Consider the following 16,315-nt stretch of genomic DNA (forward strand, 5'->3'; position numbering starts at 1 on the left):
AAAATGAAACATATTGATGCAAATAATATATTTTTTTCGGCTTAAATTTGAAGGCTACTGGAATTTGTACTTGTATGAAGTATAATATTTATGATGTAGGTATATCAGTTGTTATGATCATCCGTGTGATGGATGGAGTTAACTTGTTACCATCGTAAAATTTTATCGATGTGAGTGAGTTAGGTATACCTATACATAAATAATTACTTGAAAATAATAAATTACTACCGTGAAAGACAGTGTACATGTGACACATACTTGGTGTAAATAAAATCATATGAAATTAAATCAATCATAATAAACAAACACATAATAACGATAATACCATTTATTAAACAAACGATATTAAATTTGATGGCACCTTACTGTCACTGTCACAAAAAAGTCCTAGACATTTATTTAGATGAGAGGGTTGACGCCGGCGACCATGGCTAGCAGCGCCATGCGCACGTACATGCCGTACTCGGCCTGGCGGAAGTAGGCGGCGCGCGGGTCGGAGTCGAACTGCGGGGAGATCTCGTCCACGCGCGGCAGCGGGTGCATCACCACCATGCGGCGCCGCGCCAACGTCATCAGCTGAGGCGTCACAACTAACACGCCACTCGCCTGGGGAAAGAATGCGTGAAGGTTAGGGGCATACTTAGTAAGTATGTACTACAGTAACAATGAAATGAATTTGTGTAATTTACATTACATTTTAGCTGCTGAGTAGCTATAAGTGGATGCACGAAGTGACTTAACAACTTGACTCTAATTTATAAAGTGTCGGTGACCAACCCTTGTTTGTCTTGATAAGAAGATGAAAAAAGTATTTTAATAAGGTTTTTTTGATTAACACTGACCTTTTGATATTCCTCGTCGCTGTCGAATCTTTCCCGTTGTATTCTAGTCATGTACAATACATGTGTCTCGGAAAGCACATCTTCCAATCGCTCGTACACTTTTTGCGGTATGCCCTTTGAAGCCACGAAGTCCATAATATGTTTGGGCATCCCCAGGCCGGGAGGACTGACGTATTGCAGCTGAACTTGGTACAATGTCAGGAGTCGTGCCAAGGAATGAACGGTGCGTCCATTTTTAAGATCTCCAACCATTGTGATTGTTAAACCGTTGACGGTACCAATCTCTTCACGTATCGTGAAAATGTCCAGTAACGCTTGGGTTGGGTGCTCTCCCACTCCATCTCCAGCGTTAATAATTGGCTTTCGACAGTGACGTGCTGCACGCTGGAAAGAGAAAATTTAAGAGTTTTGTTAATATTAAAACATGTTTGTCAATCTCCAAATACCAAAGTTATTCTGGCCTTCCCAGGTGTCTGTGTAGATTTTCCTCCAGGAGTGCAAAAAAAAATATATTATTAATAATATATAGGTATATATATATATAAAAGATAAAATATATATATTATAAGCTTCCACATTGAGTAGTGAGTAGTTAAAAGATGAAGATAAGGTTAAAGTTATTCTGGGCTAAAACTTACTGCAACTGCGCCAGGCTCCGGGTGTCGCAGCACGACCACGTCCGAGTAGCTCGCCATCACGGCGACGCTGTCCTCCAAGGTTTCCCCTTTCTTGGCGGATGAACTGGTGGCGTCGGTGTGGATGACGGACCCGCCCAGCCGCTGCATGGCGGCCGCGAAACTGCAGCTCGTTCGCGTACTCACTTCATAGAATACCGAGGACATCACTTTACCTCGTAGTATGTCATCTAATACTCGTCCTTTGCTAACGCTGGTCTTCATAAACTGGGCCAAGTTGAATATGTCGTTCAAAGTTTCTTTACCGAATAGGTCAACAGTGAGGATGCTCTTGCCGTATAGTTCGCTGCGTTGCCTGGCGCCGTGCGAGGTGACGGCGGTGGGCGGCGGGTAGTAGGACGAGCTGTCGCAGCGCTGCCGGCCCGACGTGGGCTGCGGCAGCGGAGACATGCTCCTCATCTCGTTAAAGTGCACATTCAGCTTTCCTTGCACATCCGATTTACTGTGCTCAATTTGATCGATTTCTAAGTCACTCAATTTACTCAATTCTGCGGAGTGATCTAATGCGGAGTTAGGACGGCTGAGTTCTTTTTCAATCTTTTCTATCGCAAATGATGGGAATGACTGCTTTTTAGGTGCTGGCCATTCCCGGACATTCTGTCCAAAGCCTGGTGGTACAAGAATTTGTCCTTCCACGTAAGCGATTTCTCCTCGCAGTGTGACGCGATGTACCGCCCCACAAACCTTCATACCAGCAAAAGGTGTCCATTTCGACTTTGTGAATTCCATAGCCGTTGGTATCGTCCATTCGTAGTCCATATCAACTTCAACGTAAGTGTTTGGCTGTTCTGGTAAATTGAATATCTTTCGAGGGTTTCTGTGGAATTTGTTTATTAGATCTTCTATTGTCATGCGACCTTCGTGAACAGCATTTAGTAGTAGAGGAAGAATGGTTTCTAGACCCGGGAAGCCCGGGGGAGGTTTCTCAGAGTTCTTTTCATCAACGGAGTGTGGAGCATGGTCGGTTGCGAAAACATCAATCACGTCCAAGTTTTTCCATAGAGCTGCCTGATCCTCAGGACTGCAGAGCACTGGTCTGACCTCTGACCGACCCATTCCAATTCGGTCCAAGTCGTCGGTGCTCAAGAACAAATGATGGGGACACACTTCACAAGTTACTTTTAATCCACGCTCTTTAGCAGCTTTGACGATCATTATCTCCTCTTTCCTTGCAAGGTGGCAAATATGTATCGGACGATCCAACAAAGATGCCATCAAAATAACAGCACCAGTTTTTTCTCGTTCTGCATGAGCACACACTGGCATTTTTTTAGGCCAATTCTGAAGGTGGCGCTGCCACACTGTCATGTCGTCGAGTGTGAGAGTCGTGAATGTTTGATTGAGATACATTTTCAACGATGCCGCTTGAGGAGCTAGCTCTGCTGCTGTATCACAGTTACTGGATGATGCACCGACGTATAGAGCGTAGTCACAACGGGCACTCACCCTGGCTAGAGCTGACACATAATCGAAGGAGCCACGGTCAATTAGCGGTGGGTTAGTGTTGGGCATGGCGCAGATCATAGTGACACCCCCGGCGAGGGCTGAGGCAGTACAGGACGAGAAGTCTTCTTTGTAAGTAGCTCCAGGCTCTCTGACGTGGACATGGACATCAATGAAGCCTGGAAGCTTGATGATGTTCCGTGAAGTCATGCAATCGGTGTGCGTTTTCATTAGGGGAGCACCGCCACATCTTTTCATAGCCTGTTGAAGAAAGTTAGCACATTAATCGCGAAAATCACGAAATTTTCGTTATATTTTTTCTAGTCAAAAATAACCTTTACATAGACTTCAGATAAAAAAACACGTGATCCAATGTGGTCCCAAACCTCAACAAATATCACCAGGGGGAGGGGGGGGGGACAAAAAATGAGAAAAACGACCTCAGGTGATTAATGGACGGCCCCTAACCATAAATACAATAACGTTTAAACATAGTATCAATAAAAACCTTACCTGGACTAATAGCTTAGCGCACTTCACATCAGTGACCAAGGGCACCGCGTAGTCCACAGCCAATCTTCTCGTCCTGTAGCCATGAGTACTGAACGAGGAGACTCTCCTGGCGGCCCCGCGCATGGGCAGGTTGATGACCAGGTCCAGCTGCCGGCGAGCCATGAAGTCTGCCAGGTGCATCAGCTCCCCGTCCGAACGGTCGTCTTCCGCGTCACCGATGTGGTCGAATGTCCATTGTACACTTTCTACCTAAACATCAAGAGATTTTATTACTATTTAGAACTGTAAAATATACACTTTTGAGTCTGAAAATAAATCGGATGTGTTGTTATGATATTTTTTTATACCTACTACATAGCACAGCAAACAACATACCTCTATCCCATGTTCCGTGTAAAAATCTCCGGTTCCCATACTAGCGTAAAGTTTATATCCCATTTGGTGAAGAGTTCGTACGCTTGGTAGTAAATCCATTTTGTGCTGAAAAATAGTTTAAAAATTTAAATTATATAACCACACAATTATAAACGTATCGAACATACCTATGGTTAATATAATAGAATTTATTATTACCTTGTACGTTCCAACTGATAGCAGAATAGCTTTTTTCGGAATCCTAAATCCTGTGCTCATTAGAGATTTCAAATATGCTTCATAGCGATTTTCACCAAAACACGCTACTTCTCCAGTGGAAGCCATTTCTACACCAAGTGTAACATCAGCGCCGGCCAGACGTGAAAACGAAAACTGAGGAACTTTAACACCGACCTTCCCACAACCACCCATTACATTAACTGGTTCCACGGGTAGTCCTAGAATCACTTTAGTAGCTATCGCCACAAAGTCGTGGTCCAAAGTTTTCGATACAAATGGGAACGACCTTGAAACTCTCACATTGCACTCTATTACTTTCAATTCGTTATCTTTGGCTATCAACTGCATATTGAACGGACCAGTAACATCCAATGTTTCGGCTATAACTCTTGCGATTTCAGTGATTTTCTCCAGCGTTTCTTGGTTTATATCTTGTGGAGGCGTAACAAGGGTGGCATCCCCTGAGTGCACGCCTGCATTCTCAACATGTTCCGAGACAGCCATACAAAGAATAACTCCGTCAGCAGCAACGACATCGACATCAATTTCTTTTGCATCCATTATGAATTTCGATATGACAACTGGATGATCTTTGCTTACTTTACTTGCCGATTTAAGGTATGCTTCCAAGTCCTGATTTGAAGTTGCTACATTCATAGCAGCTCCACTCAATACATAGGAAGGACGGACTAAGCACGGATATCCCACTTCCTCACAGAATTTTACAGCTGATTCAAGATTTGTCAATTCCTTCCATCTCGGTTGCAAAATTCCTTTACGGTCTAGCATTCTTGAAAACTTGAATCTGTTTTCGGCACCATCAATCATATCTGGTGAAGTTCCCAAAATTTTTGCTTGTTGCCTATGTAAGTCCATTGCTATGTTATTTGGTAACTGACCTCCCATACATAAGACGACTCCATCTGGGTGTTCCAAATTATAAATGTCCATAACAACCTCGAAAGATATTTCTTCAAAATACAACCGATCGCTCATATCGTAGTCAGTACTGACAGTCTCAGGGTTATAGTTGACCATAATTGTTTTTTTGCCTTGGTTTCGTAATTCTCTCAAACACCCAACTGCACACCAGTCAAACTCAACGGAACTTCCGATTCTGTAGACTCCAGATCCTAGGACCATTACTGCATCTCCCGGAAAATCGATATCATGAGTACTGCCATTGTAAGTAACATATAAGTAGTTAGTAGTTGCTGGCCATTCTGCAGCCACAGTATCAATTCGTTTCACGAACGGAGAAATCTTGTGTTCCTCTCTTAGTTTCCTTACTGCTAACTCTGTACTTTTAATGGCAGCAGCTATTTGTTTGTCAGAAAATCCAATCTGCTTTGCTTCCTTCAGAATTGCAATGCTGATTTTGTCATGACTCGAAGCTTCCAGTACCGTATAATAATCAATGATACGTTTTAATTTCACCAAAAACCATCTGTCTATTTTTGTTAGTTCGTAAAGCTTTTCAATCGAGTATCCTTCTTTTATAGCTGCTGCTAAAACAAACATTCTTTTATCTGTTGGTTCTCTCAGTTCATCGTCGTTAACCTTTTTTATGTTGGGGTCAAACCCATTCACGTTTTCATCAACCATGCGAAGTGCTTTTTGAAAAGCTTCCTCAAAATTACGTCCGATAGACATGACTTCACCCACACTCTTCATAGAGCTTCCAATTTTAGTGCTTACTCTGTTGAACTTAGCAAGATCCCATCTAGGTATTTTAACCACACAGTAATCTAAGCTAGGTTCAAAGCACGCTGTTGTTACTCCAGTAACGGAATTTTTGATCTCCGGTAACGGGATTCCGAGAGCCAGTTTAGCCGCAACATACGCTAACGGATACCCTGTTGCTTTACTCGCTAAGGCTGAACTTCTTGATAATCGGGCATTTACTTCAATAATGTAAAATTCTTCTGAGTAAGGATTTAATGCATACTGAATATTGCACTCTCCTACAACTCCAAAGTGGCGAATTACTTTGATAGCCGTGTTTCGCAACATATAATATTCCCGGTTAGATAATGTCTGACTTGGTGCCACAACAATAGATTCTCCTGTGTGAATTCCCAAAGGATCAACGTTTTCCATGTTACAAACTGTAATACAGTTATCATATGCATCTCTAACGACTTCATACTCTACTTCTTTCCACCCTTTTAGTGATTTATCAATAATGAGTTGATCAGAGTGTGATAATCCCTGATGAGCCAGAGCTCTCAATTCTTCTTCGTTGTTAGCAAACCCTGAACCCAGACCTCCCAATGAGAAAGCCGCCCTAGACATTACGGGATATCCTATTTGATTGGCTGCTGCAATAGCTTCTTCTACACTTGACACAGCAGCGCTGGGAGCTACTTTTTCTCCAATAGCATTAACTTTTTCAGCAAATATTTTTCGGTCCTCTGTATCAATAATAGATTGAATTGGTGTTCCCAAAACATTTACATTATATTTTTCAAAAACACCTGATTTTTTCAGCTGCACTCCACAGTTCAATGCAGTTTGACCTCCAAATGTAAGTAGCACACCAGTCGGGCGTTCTGCTTTTATCACTTGTTCTACATATTCAGGTGTAATCGGAAGAAAGTACACTTTATCAGCCAACCCCTTTGAAGTTTGTACTGTTGCAATATTGGGATTAATTAACACAGTTTGAATCTTCTCCTCCTGCAAGGCTTTAACACCCTGTGAGCCGGAGTAGTCAAACTCACCAGCTTGTCCAATAGACAGGCCACCTGATCCCAATATTAACACCTTTTTAGGTCTCTCATGCACGGTCGGCACAAACGTAAGTAGTTCGTTGATCATGTGGTCGACATTGCATTTCTGGTTAGATTTGTAGGTCTTAACGGCATCTACAAAGACATCGAAGAGACACTCGAGGTCGGTGGGGCCGGCGGTGTGCTCGGGGTGGAACTGCACGCTGAAGTACGGAAGCTCCTGGTGGATGATACCTTCGTTTGTTTTGTCGTTCTCGTTGGTGAACAACACTTTCCACCCGCTCGGTAAGGACTCGGCGTCGACGGCGAACCCGTGGTTCTGTGACGTCATGAAGCATCTGCCGGTGCCGCTGTGAGTGCAGGGCAAGTTGTGCCCACGGTTTCCGTAACTGAAATTAAAATGAAAACATGTTTTACTTACAAAGTTTTTAAAACATACCTATACATTTGCATTTTTACTTGTTTAAATAAAACTCACCTCATCTTGAAAGTGTTACATCCAACAGCTGTTGACAATAGTTGATGTCCAAGGCAGATACCGAAGACCGGCTTTACGTCGTTCTTATTATTTATCACAGTTTTAATGTTTTCTACAACTTGTTTGCATATTTCAGGGTCACCAGGACCGTTGCTGATGAATAAACCATCGAAACTCTTGGGGTCTAGTGGATAATTCCATGGCACTAATATCACTTTCGCATTTCTCTTCGTCAGACATCTTATCTGATTGTACTTTAATCCGCAATCTACGGCCACAATAGTAAATTCCCCCTTTTCATTGAATACCCTTGGTTGCTGAAAAGAGAAAATTAGGATTATAAGTAGTTACTTAGGTAAATAAAAATAATAGATAACATATAGATAATTTAAACTTAGCATTTAGGAATATTGACTATGTTGAAAATTTTTTCGCACAACCACATTCATGTTAATACTTTCATTTCAATTTGTCCAGGTTGGCAAGCATTCCTCTTTTTATATCTCCAAATTCGGTCTAGTTCTCCCGTCTAGGCTCCCTTCGTAAAAAAGAAACATAAAAATACCTTGATAGAAACTTCAGCGACCAAGTTCCGCTCATTGGGATCAGCCAACGGCGGGAGGGGTCCGAAGGGCGGCACACCTCGCACTATCCTGCCCAGGGTGACCCCGGCGCGCAGGCGCACGCTGTGCTATTATAGTCTGTCTCTCCGAATTGAGACTAGTTGTCCCGTCTGGGCTCTTTTCGTGCACCTCAGGGCAGGCATGCAAAACAATTAAAAATAAACTAAAAAATACCTTAATAGAAACTTCAGCGACCAAGTTCCTCTCATTGGGATCAGCCAACGGCGGGAGGGGTCCGAAGGGCGGCACACCCCGCACTATCCTGCCCAGGGTGACCCCGGCGCGCAGACGCACGGTCAGCGCGCGAGTGTCGACGCCGCAGACCCCGGGCACGCCATGCCTCGCCAGCCACGCGCCGAGCGAGCGCCGCGCGCGCCAGTGCCACACGCGGGTGCTGACTTCGCCCACGATTAGCCCGGCCGCCCAGATGCGGCTTGATTCAAACCATCTGTGGGGTTGAAGATGGGGATTTAACGGCCTGCTTATTAGGTGCTACAAGTAATTTATTTTGAATTCGATTAATTTCGATCGTAGAAGGGGAAGGCATTAGAGGGGATGGGGACAGAAAGGGAACGGGACTGATTTCGCTAATTTTTCATGAATGTAGACCGTGAATGGTTTAAGGTGATTAAATATGGGAAAAAATACTTTACAAGGAAAATCTTTTAAGGTAAAGAGTAGCTCGTGGGTAAAAAGTGTTCTAAAATCAAGATATCAAAAATCAGGAAACGTATTGATCATAATATATTATGTTTACCTACTTAGCAGTGAATGATTAGTGATGACGACAATCAATTCATAAATAACTACAATTAATTGCATGATAATCAATAGCTACACTTACTTAGGCAGTCCATATTCATCCCTATCCTCCTCATCGGGCACGCCGTAGTTGCCCACCAGCGGGTAGGTGAGCACCAGCAGCTGCGCGCGGTACGACGGGTCCGTCAGCGACTCCGGGTAGCCCACCATGCCCGTCTGGAACACTGGAAACAACGGAAGTGGAAGATTGTGAGTTTGTGGTGTTTCTTTTTCTTAGTTTGATCCATCCTGTTAGCGACCTGTCCATCTCGGGTAGGTATTTTGATTTATAATTGACAAATAGTAGACGGTAGACGCGTATTATTATAAGTAATTTGAAACTTGTATTATAATTTAATAAAATATTATAACTTATATGTAATGAATTTATTGAAAAAATAAACCACTTTGAATTATAATCAGCAGATACACCTGAAGAAAGTCTCAGATTTCGAATTACAAATACAGTATTACAGTCGCGAAGCACACACATGCTCAGACATATAAATACACTTGATTGTGATGAAGTTGTGACAACATACCGACTTCCCCCTCGACGGGTTCATCAGCGCCGAAGCTCCGTCCGGGGAACACGGAGCCGTCGGCCAGCACCAGCGACACCGCCGCGCCCACCGAGCAACTCATCTCCTGCTCGTCCATGCTGAGGATACAATAATATTATAAGTTAATAATAAGTAAAAAAAAAAAATTCACGAGATGTGTATACTAATGATGTTAAAATATGCACTATTTACACATACTTACATAAAATTTGAGTATCTTGGATCAGTGGTATCCTAAATAGGTTTTTTGGGAAGTGGATTAGTTTAGTGGTCGTGATTTCATGTACTTAAGTATATATCTACTATATCACGATATGTAAGGAAATATTCGTTTTATTTTCAAATTCCTAGGTCCTAAAAATAAAATAAAAATACCACGATGTCCTCTATCACCGAATTTGGTCATGGTATTTTTATTTTTTTAGTGGCTTGCTCGTTACAATAATGGAGAAACTTTGACCTTGCTGAGATCAACCCTAATTTTGTATTCTCGTTTTAATAAAATAGCTGGCTAGCAGACCTTCGGCTAAAAATGAAACACGCACACTGCACCATACGAAGCAAGTAAGAAGTAGTATAAAAGATGGAACTAATATTTAAGAGCCAACAAACATCAGGACCTGCACAAATAGGTAAACTTACCTAAAATAGTTAGGTATGCACTTACTTGTACCTAATTTAAAAAATAGATATCATCACGAAACTTCGGAAATAGTTCATCAACCTGACATCGGATTCTATTATCTTGTAAGTACCGTTTATAGCGAATTTGAATATTTCCGCGATATTAAAACCGCATAGCAACGATCTCTCTCAGCTGTCAGTCTCAGCTGATCGGGTTTAAGATGTTCATATACATACAAGGATAGTTTTACCCAACTGACTGAGGCTGAGCAATAGCAAAGTTTAAAAATATAACTTATAGGTACCTAATAAGAAAGTATATTTACTGTACGATTAACTTGTTGTATTTAAGTAATGGTAAGTTAGGACTGTAGATACAACTGTGCCATTCAAGTTATACGGTTTAGTGGATCCAGGTATATTCAAACATTGCTATAAGTAGGTATTTAATTTTATTAAGTGCGTAAATCATATCTATTAAGGTGGTTTAAGCAATAAATTTATAACGCAGTTCAGTGCCGGCACTATAACTGAGATGTCTATAGTAATCAAATCAGTCCGGCTAACACTATTGAGTTCAATGTCAAGTACCTACCTACCTATGCCCGTATCATAATCATAAGATACGCGTTAGTTATAGTTATACGCACTATTCTAAGAATGAGTGCAACTGAACACTTGTATAATAAAAATTTTGTATAGAGGTAATTACCTAAACCTATTTAATAAGTTCATGGTAATACTACTTACATGTATTTTATCTAAATAGATACCTAGTAATACCTACATAAAACATCATACATAAACTTCATCAAATCATCATACAGCTGATCAACTCCATAAACTTTGTGGAAACTCTTTTAACTTCATCAATTTGGTAAAGAAACTAATTGTTAAGTGAATAATTAACCTAACTCAAATCTTTAAGCATCAGACTTTAATTCCACACTAAGTGGCACCATAACATATAGCACCAAAGCGGTTTAAAGAAAAGTTTGAATTACTCACGTAATTTTTAGGTTCGTTTAGTGAGCACGTGGTATTAATCTGCGTAGCTGGAAAACGGACCAGCGCTGTCGGCTGACGCAGAACGACAGACCGCGGCGCGGCGCAGCACCCGGCTTATCGCCCTCGGCCCTGAAGTGCCACACTTTGTCAAACGACCTCAGCCTGTCCCTCTCGCACTCACTACCTCCTCTATAGCACCATCTCACGACACTGAGCGGCATGGTTAACCGACTGAAGTTAGGTTCATGAGCATACTTAGCACGTTCATGTTACAATGGGTTCATTCCATTCCATCTCATTCAATGAATGACAGCTTCGCAGTCAAGTTCATGGATATCCTGACAGCATACTTAATTTAATATATGTATATGTAGTTACTATAGTCTTGGTTATTGATACGTCGCATGTGTCTACCATACACTGAGAGTTTTTTTCTTTCATATAAGTAGGTCACATAATTAGTTTATCTATCGTGTGAATGACCAATGACCGGAATGTATGTTATCAGCACTATCAGTCTAATCCAGTGCAAAAGTCTATTGACATTAGATTACTACGACTATGTTAAGGCAGGTACAGCTAGGATACTCATGATAATCCTATTTTAGGGTTCGGTCGTTTTGTTCCGATTCCTGTTTTTATTCTTGTTCCACCCAAATCTGTTAGGGAAGGGGACGAAAGGACCCACTTTTGTTTGATTTTACTGCTAGCCATTATACTTAAACCTCTTAAAAAACAAGTCAAGCAGTGGTGGAAAACCATACGTACCTTCAATGTTCAAGCTCATTTACCTTAAAACTACCTAACACCTATACCGTATACCTGTTTAATAGAAAGCCTGGAATCGGGAATTAGCCATCTATAGTGTACCTATCGACGCTAGTGCCCACAGTGTTCGCAATACAAGTCCGACCGGTTTGTCGCCTCATCGACTTTGAAGAGCTGACGTCCTAACATCGGTTTTCATAATGTTATAGCTGAATGTGCGGTTATGATAATATATGATACTACCGTATGATATTCTGTGATGTAGGAGTAGGGTAAGGAATATGGATGGTGAAATTTCGTAAGTAGCCTGAAGGTAGTCCTAGTCCTATTTACCTAGTTACTTAGTGTATAAATAATTATGATGACTTATTATGACCACCCTTAGCGAAAGAATTCAGCAATTTCAATGGGAATCATGAATCATGTCTAAAGTAGGCATGTCAATTAATATTGTTCTGTAGGAAACTATGGTTATTGTATTCTACCATGCCATGAATATAATTAACTTGCCTGCATGTTTATACGTTATAATACCACAATTTGACAACGATTTTTTATTTCCTATCCATTTCCATACCCTGTGGCTGGAAATCGATATGAATACATATTAATCGTAGGCGCTTTATTTACCAATCTATTGCTAGGTATATACAATTTACGGTGTAAAAATCCTAGTGGGCAACAAATTATTATTATTAAACATTTATTTCCAGATATATCATCCATAGTAAATTAGTAAAACATGTCAAATAAAATTGTTAGTCAAAATATAAAAATCATAAGTACATGCAAAAATTAAATTAAATTAAATCAGATCAGAAATAATAAATAAATATACTTCAATGTCATTTTAAATGTGAAATAAATTGGATTAAATAATATGAAATAATAAATTGAATAAATTAATTGAATTAACAAATAAATAGTTAAGTACATTCATTTCTTATTTCGGTCAAGGTGTACACCCACGCACTGCCTCACAATTGGACTATCCATCCTATCCGCCAACACACTGAGGATAGCATTCGAGCTGCTCCGCGTACGTGATAGTAAGGAGGCTGCTCGCTTACGCATGACGGCAAAGAAGTCATCCACTCTGGCTTCAGCGAACATACCTGATGCGGAGCAGAATCTCGGCAGCCCCAACACGATCCTCAGTGCGTTATTGTACTGGACGCGCAGCGCGCTGTAGGCCCGGCGCGTGTAGTTGACCCACAGGCTGCACGTGTAGAAGGACTGACAGTACGCTCGGAACAAGGTCAGCTTGACTTGTCGAGTACAGCGTGCAAACCGGCGAGCCAGCATGTTGCACCTGACCGCCAGCGCCCTGCGCTCCCGCTCCATGTCCAGGTCGTCTACGAGCGTCTCCGTGACCACGTGACCCAGGTACTTGAACTCGGTGACTCTGTTTAACTCTACTCCTCCTAAGTAGACTGAAGGAACCAGTCTCTTTTTTATATTTGGAGCCTGAAACACTAACAGTTCACTTTTTTTAGTATTGTACCTAAGTCCGTGTGTTTCCGCATACGACTCGCAGACTGCCAGAAGCCTCGTGAGACCGTTGATCGATGGGCTCAGCAGCACCATGTCATCTGCATAGCTTATGTTATTGATCATAACGCCATCTATTGAGCAACCAACTTTGGTGCTGCTGAGCTCACCTATCAGATCATTCATGTACAGGTTAAACAATTTAGGGGAAGACAAACCCCCCTGTCTTACCCCACAACCCAACCTATACTCGCCACTGCTGGAATTAGACCACCTAACTGTGTTAACTTGATTGTCATACCAGTAGCGAAAAACTGAAACCAACTCCTGTGGCATTTCTTTCGCAAGCTTATCCCACAGAATGTCATAGGACACCCTATCGAACGCCTTTGAAAGGTCCAAAAAGCACGCATAGACCGGCGTCTTTCTACTAGTGTAGTATTGAACAGTTTGCTTAAGACACATAATGGCGCTCTCAGTCGACAGCCCTGCGCGGAAACCGAACTGCCCGCTGTGCAGCCGCAAGCATTTGTCCAAGTGTTTATTAAGCAAACTGTCCAACACTTTGGCTATTACAGTGGCTAGCGAAATTGGCCTGTAGTTGTTACTGTCACTCAAGTCACCTGTTCTGTTCTTCACCACTGGCACAACAATAGTTTTCATAAAATCCCTAGGCAGATAAGAGTGTCCAATTATAAAATTAAACAAAAGCGTGAGTACTCTGGGCAGGTGTACACCTGCATACTTCAAATGTTCGACGCTCAGCCCGTCATGTCCTGGTGATTTGCCTCGTTTCATACAATGGATTGCAGACGTCACATCTTTCACAGTATACTGTATATGAGGTGTATCAGCAGCCACATCACGGGGATGATCGCCTTGTTGAGTCATGTAGTTCACAGATTGTGTAGGGGGAACAATAAAATTACTTTTAAACAGGTTTGCAATATCTGTACCATCGGAAATACCATCTACAGTTACAGGAAGGCTCATCCTGGGACTCAGTCTGTCAGTCTGTTTCCAAAATTTACTAAAGTCTTTGTTTTCATGACTTGTTGCAATGATATCCATCTTTATCTGATTCTCATTGTCTTGACACCACTTCAACTTGTTCTTGAAGACCTTTTTGGTGTTTTTCATGTAGTCATGTATGTAACCAGATGAAGGTTGGCCATACAGCTGCCAGGTCTGAAAGGCCAGCCGAGCCTCCCTGTGCGCCTCCGATACATGTTTGTTCCAACCAATTACATATTTCTTACGACTACAGATCCTTATCTTACTGCAGTGAAGTGCGGCTTTCTGCATAATCATAACAATATTTTTGTACATTTTATCAATGACTTTCTTATGTTCCGTATTGTTACACATTTTACCACAACAGTTACTCATCTCAGATGGAAAATCAATTAATCTTAATTCTGAATGACAAATATTATGATACTCATCAATTTGTGACTTATCCCGCTCACCCCACAGTACAGAGTTACGCAACACATTGCTTACATTACTACTTGGTGCTAGTATTGAAAAGTCACAAGCAATTTGCAAAGGGAAATGATCCGACCAAGAAACATCATATTTTACCTCAATACTAGAAATGGATTTGTACGCTACAGTGCTAGTAAGGCAGTGGTCTAGCCAACGAGTACAACCATGGGCGTCACTAAAAAAAGTGTATGTGCCCGAGTCTAAGCCCAGATATTCAAAATCCGCACAAATCCATTTCTGTTCCGAACAAAATCGCAATAACTCATTACAGAACAATTCACCAGGGTGGGAATTAAAGTCACCTAAAACAAATACATTTTCTATCTTCAGGTCGTCAATAATAGCATTGACTTCTGCTAGGCACTCAGTGAATTCCGGTAGGTTTTTTATTGAGTCGGTAGGCATATACACAGAAAACACAAGCACAGAAAGGCCATTCACTTTGCAATTTATTGCCACTATTCGCGTATTTTTGCAGTTGACGATACACACGTTATCAAAGGCACCTTTTCGCCACAGCAGCGCCACCCCTCCGTAGGGCCGGCCGCGCACGACGCCCGCCGCCGTGTCCACCGCGGAGGATCCCGTCGCCGCGAACTCTGGCTCGATGGAACTGAGATACTCGAGGTCGTGCGGCATAAGCCAAGTCTCCTGCAGTGCGATTATGTCGTTGTTTTTTACATAATTCCTTTACATAATCCGTAGCTCTCACAACAGACTTACAGTTGAAGCTGACCAGCTTGCATTTATTTATAGTTGTACTATGCATTTTTGGTTATAGAACTATCCGGGACTTCAGTTCCTTGTCTAAATACAATATACCGCCGGAAATATATACCATAAGGCCACAAGTCATCATTTTCAAATAGTTCTAATTTATGTTTTGGTATAAATATTTTATACGAATCAGAACTTTTTGGTTCTTTAGATGGAACTTTCACCGGCCATACTTTAACATTTGTTTTATTAAGTATGTATTCCGCGATATGACTTTCTGTGGTCTCTGTCGAAACATTATAGATGTAAAGTGGCATTTTAGCCTCTGCTGCCTTGAACTTAGAGTTCTCATTAACGGGCGCTTTACCCTTTCTCCCAATAAAACGCGTTTGCTTTGTTTGTTTACGCCTTATCACCTGCGTCCACTCTCCGGTGGTGCCTTCTTCATTTGGTCGGATAGCATCTGTTATCTTAACTTGGGCGGGTGCGCATCGGGGTGTTATTATCCGATCGGTCTTAGCACTCGACGTTTTGGCAGTTGAAGTAAGTTCATGATGATTCATTGCAACTTTTGCGTACGACAAAGAGAGCGATACTTGTTTATCCGGGGCGGCGGTGGTGTTAGAGGGAGATGTAATAGGCGTTACTTTCAACTCGTCATCATTTCTGAGGGTAGGAGACAGCAACATACCCATCGGGCCGCTATTGCAGTCATCATAACTATCCTGTAGACAAAAAGCTCCTCTGCGTACATTAACGTAAGGTTCATTATTGGCAGGCATAGACTTTTTTAATGTATCCAATTCAAATTTTAGGGCTTCAAACTGTTTAACGGTCGCATATTGAGATTCCGAAGCATACACCTCCTGGATTTCCCTAAGTTCTTTCTGAATGAGCACGATATCTTTCAGCAATCTTGTGACGTCAACATGGTC

The 16,315-nt window shown here is 41.7% G+C and overlaps 1 protein-coding gene across 1 annotated transcript; it reads right to left on the minus strand.

The window, feature by feature from the left end:
• Positions 1-310: 310 nt before the first annotated feature.
• On the minus strand, positions 311-11,062 carry LOC119693751 (CAD protein). Its single transcript, XM_038118163.2, has 11 exons — positions 10,917-11,062; positions 9,264-9,382; positions 8,765-8,906; positions 8,095-8,368; positions 7,298-7,614; positions 4,067-7,208; positions 3,869-3,973; positions 3,494-3,742; positions 1,481-3,241; positions 843-1,226; positions 311-606 (listed from the first exon to the last, which is right to left on the minus strand). Exons 2-11 carry the CDS (start codon positions 9,379-9,381, stop codon positions 400-402), a joined length of 6,699 nt encoding a protein of 2,232 aa, XP_037974091.2. The 5' UTR covers position 9,382; positions 10,917-11,062; the 3' UTR covers positions 311-399.
• Positions 11,063-16,315: the final 5,253 nt, after the last annotated feature.

Source organism: Plutella xylostella, chromosome 10 (assembly GCF_932276165.1).
Source record: "Plutella xylostella chromosome 10, ilPluXylo3.1, whole genome shotgun sequence".
Taxonomy (NCBI): Eukaryota; Metazoa; Arthropoda; class Insecta; order Lepidoptera; family Plutellidae; genus Plutella; species Plutella xylostella.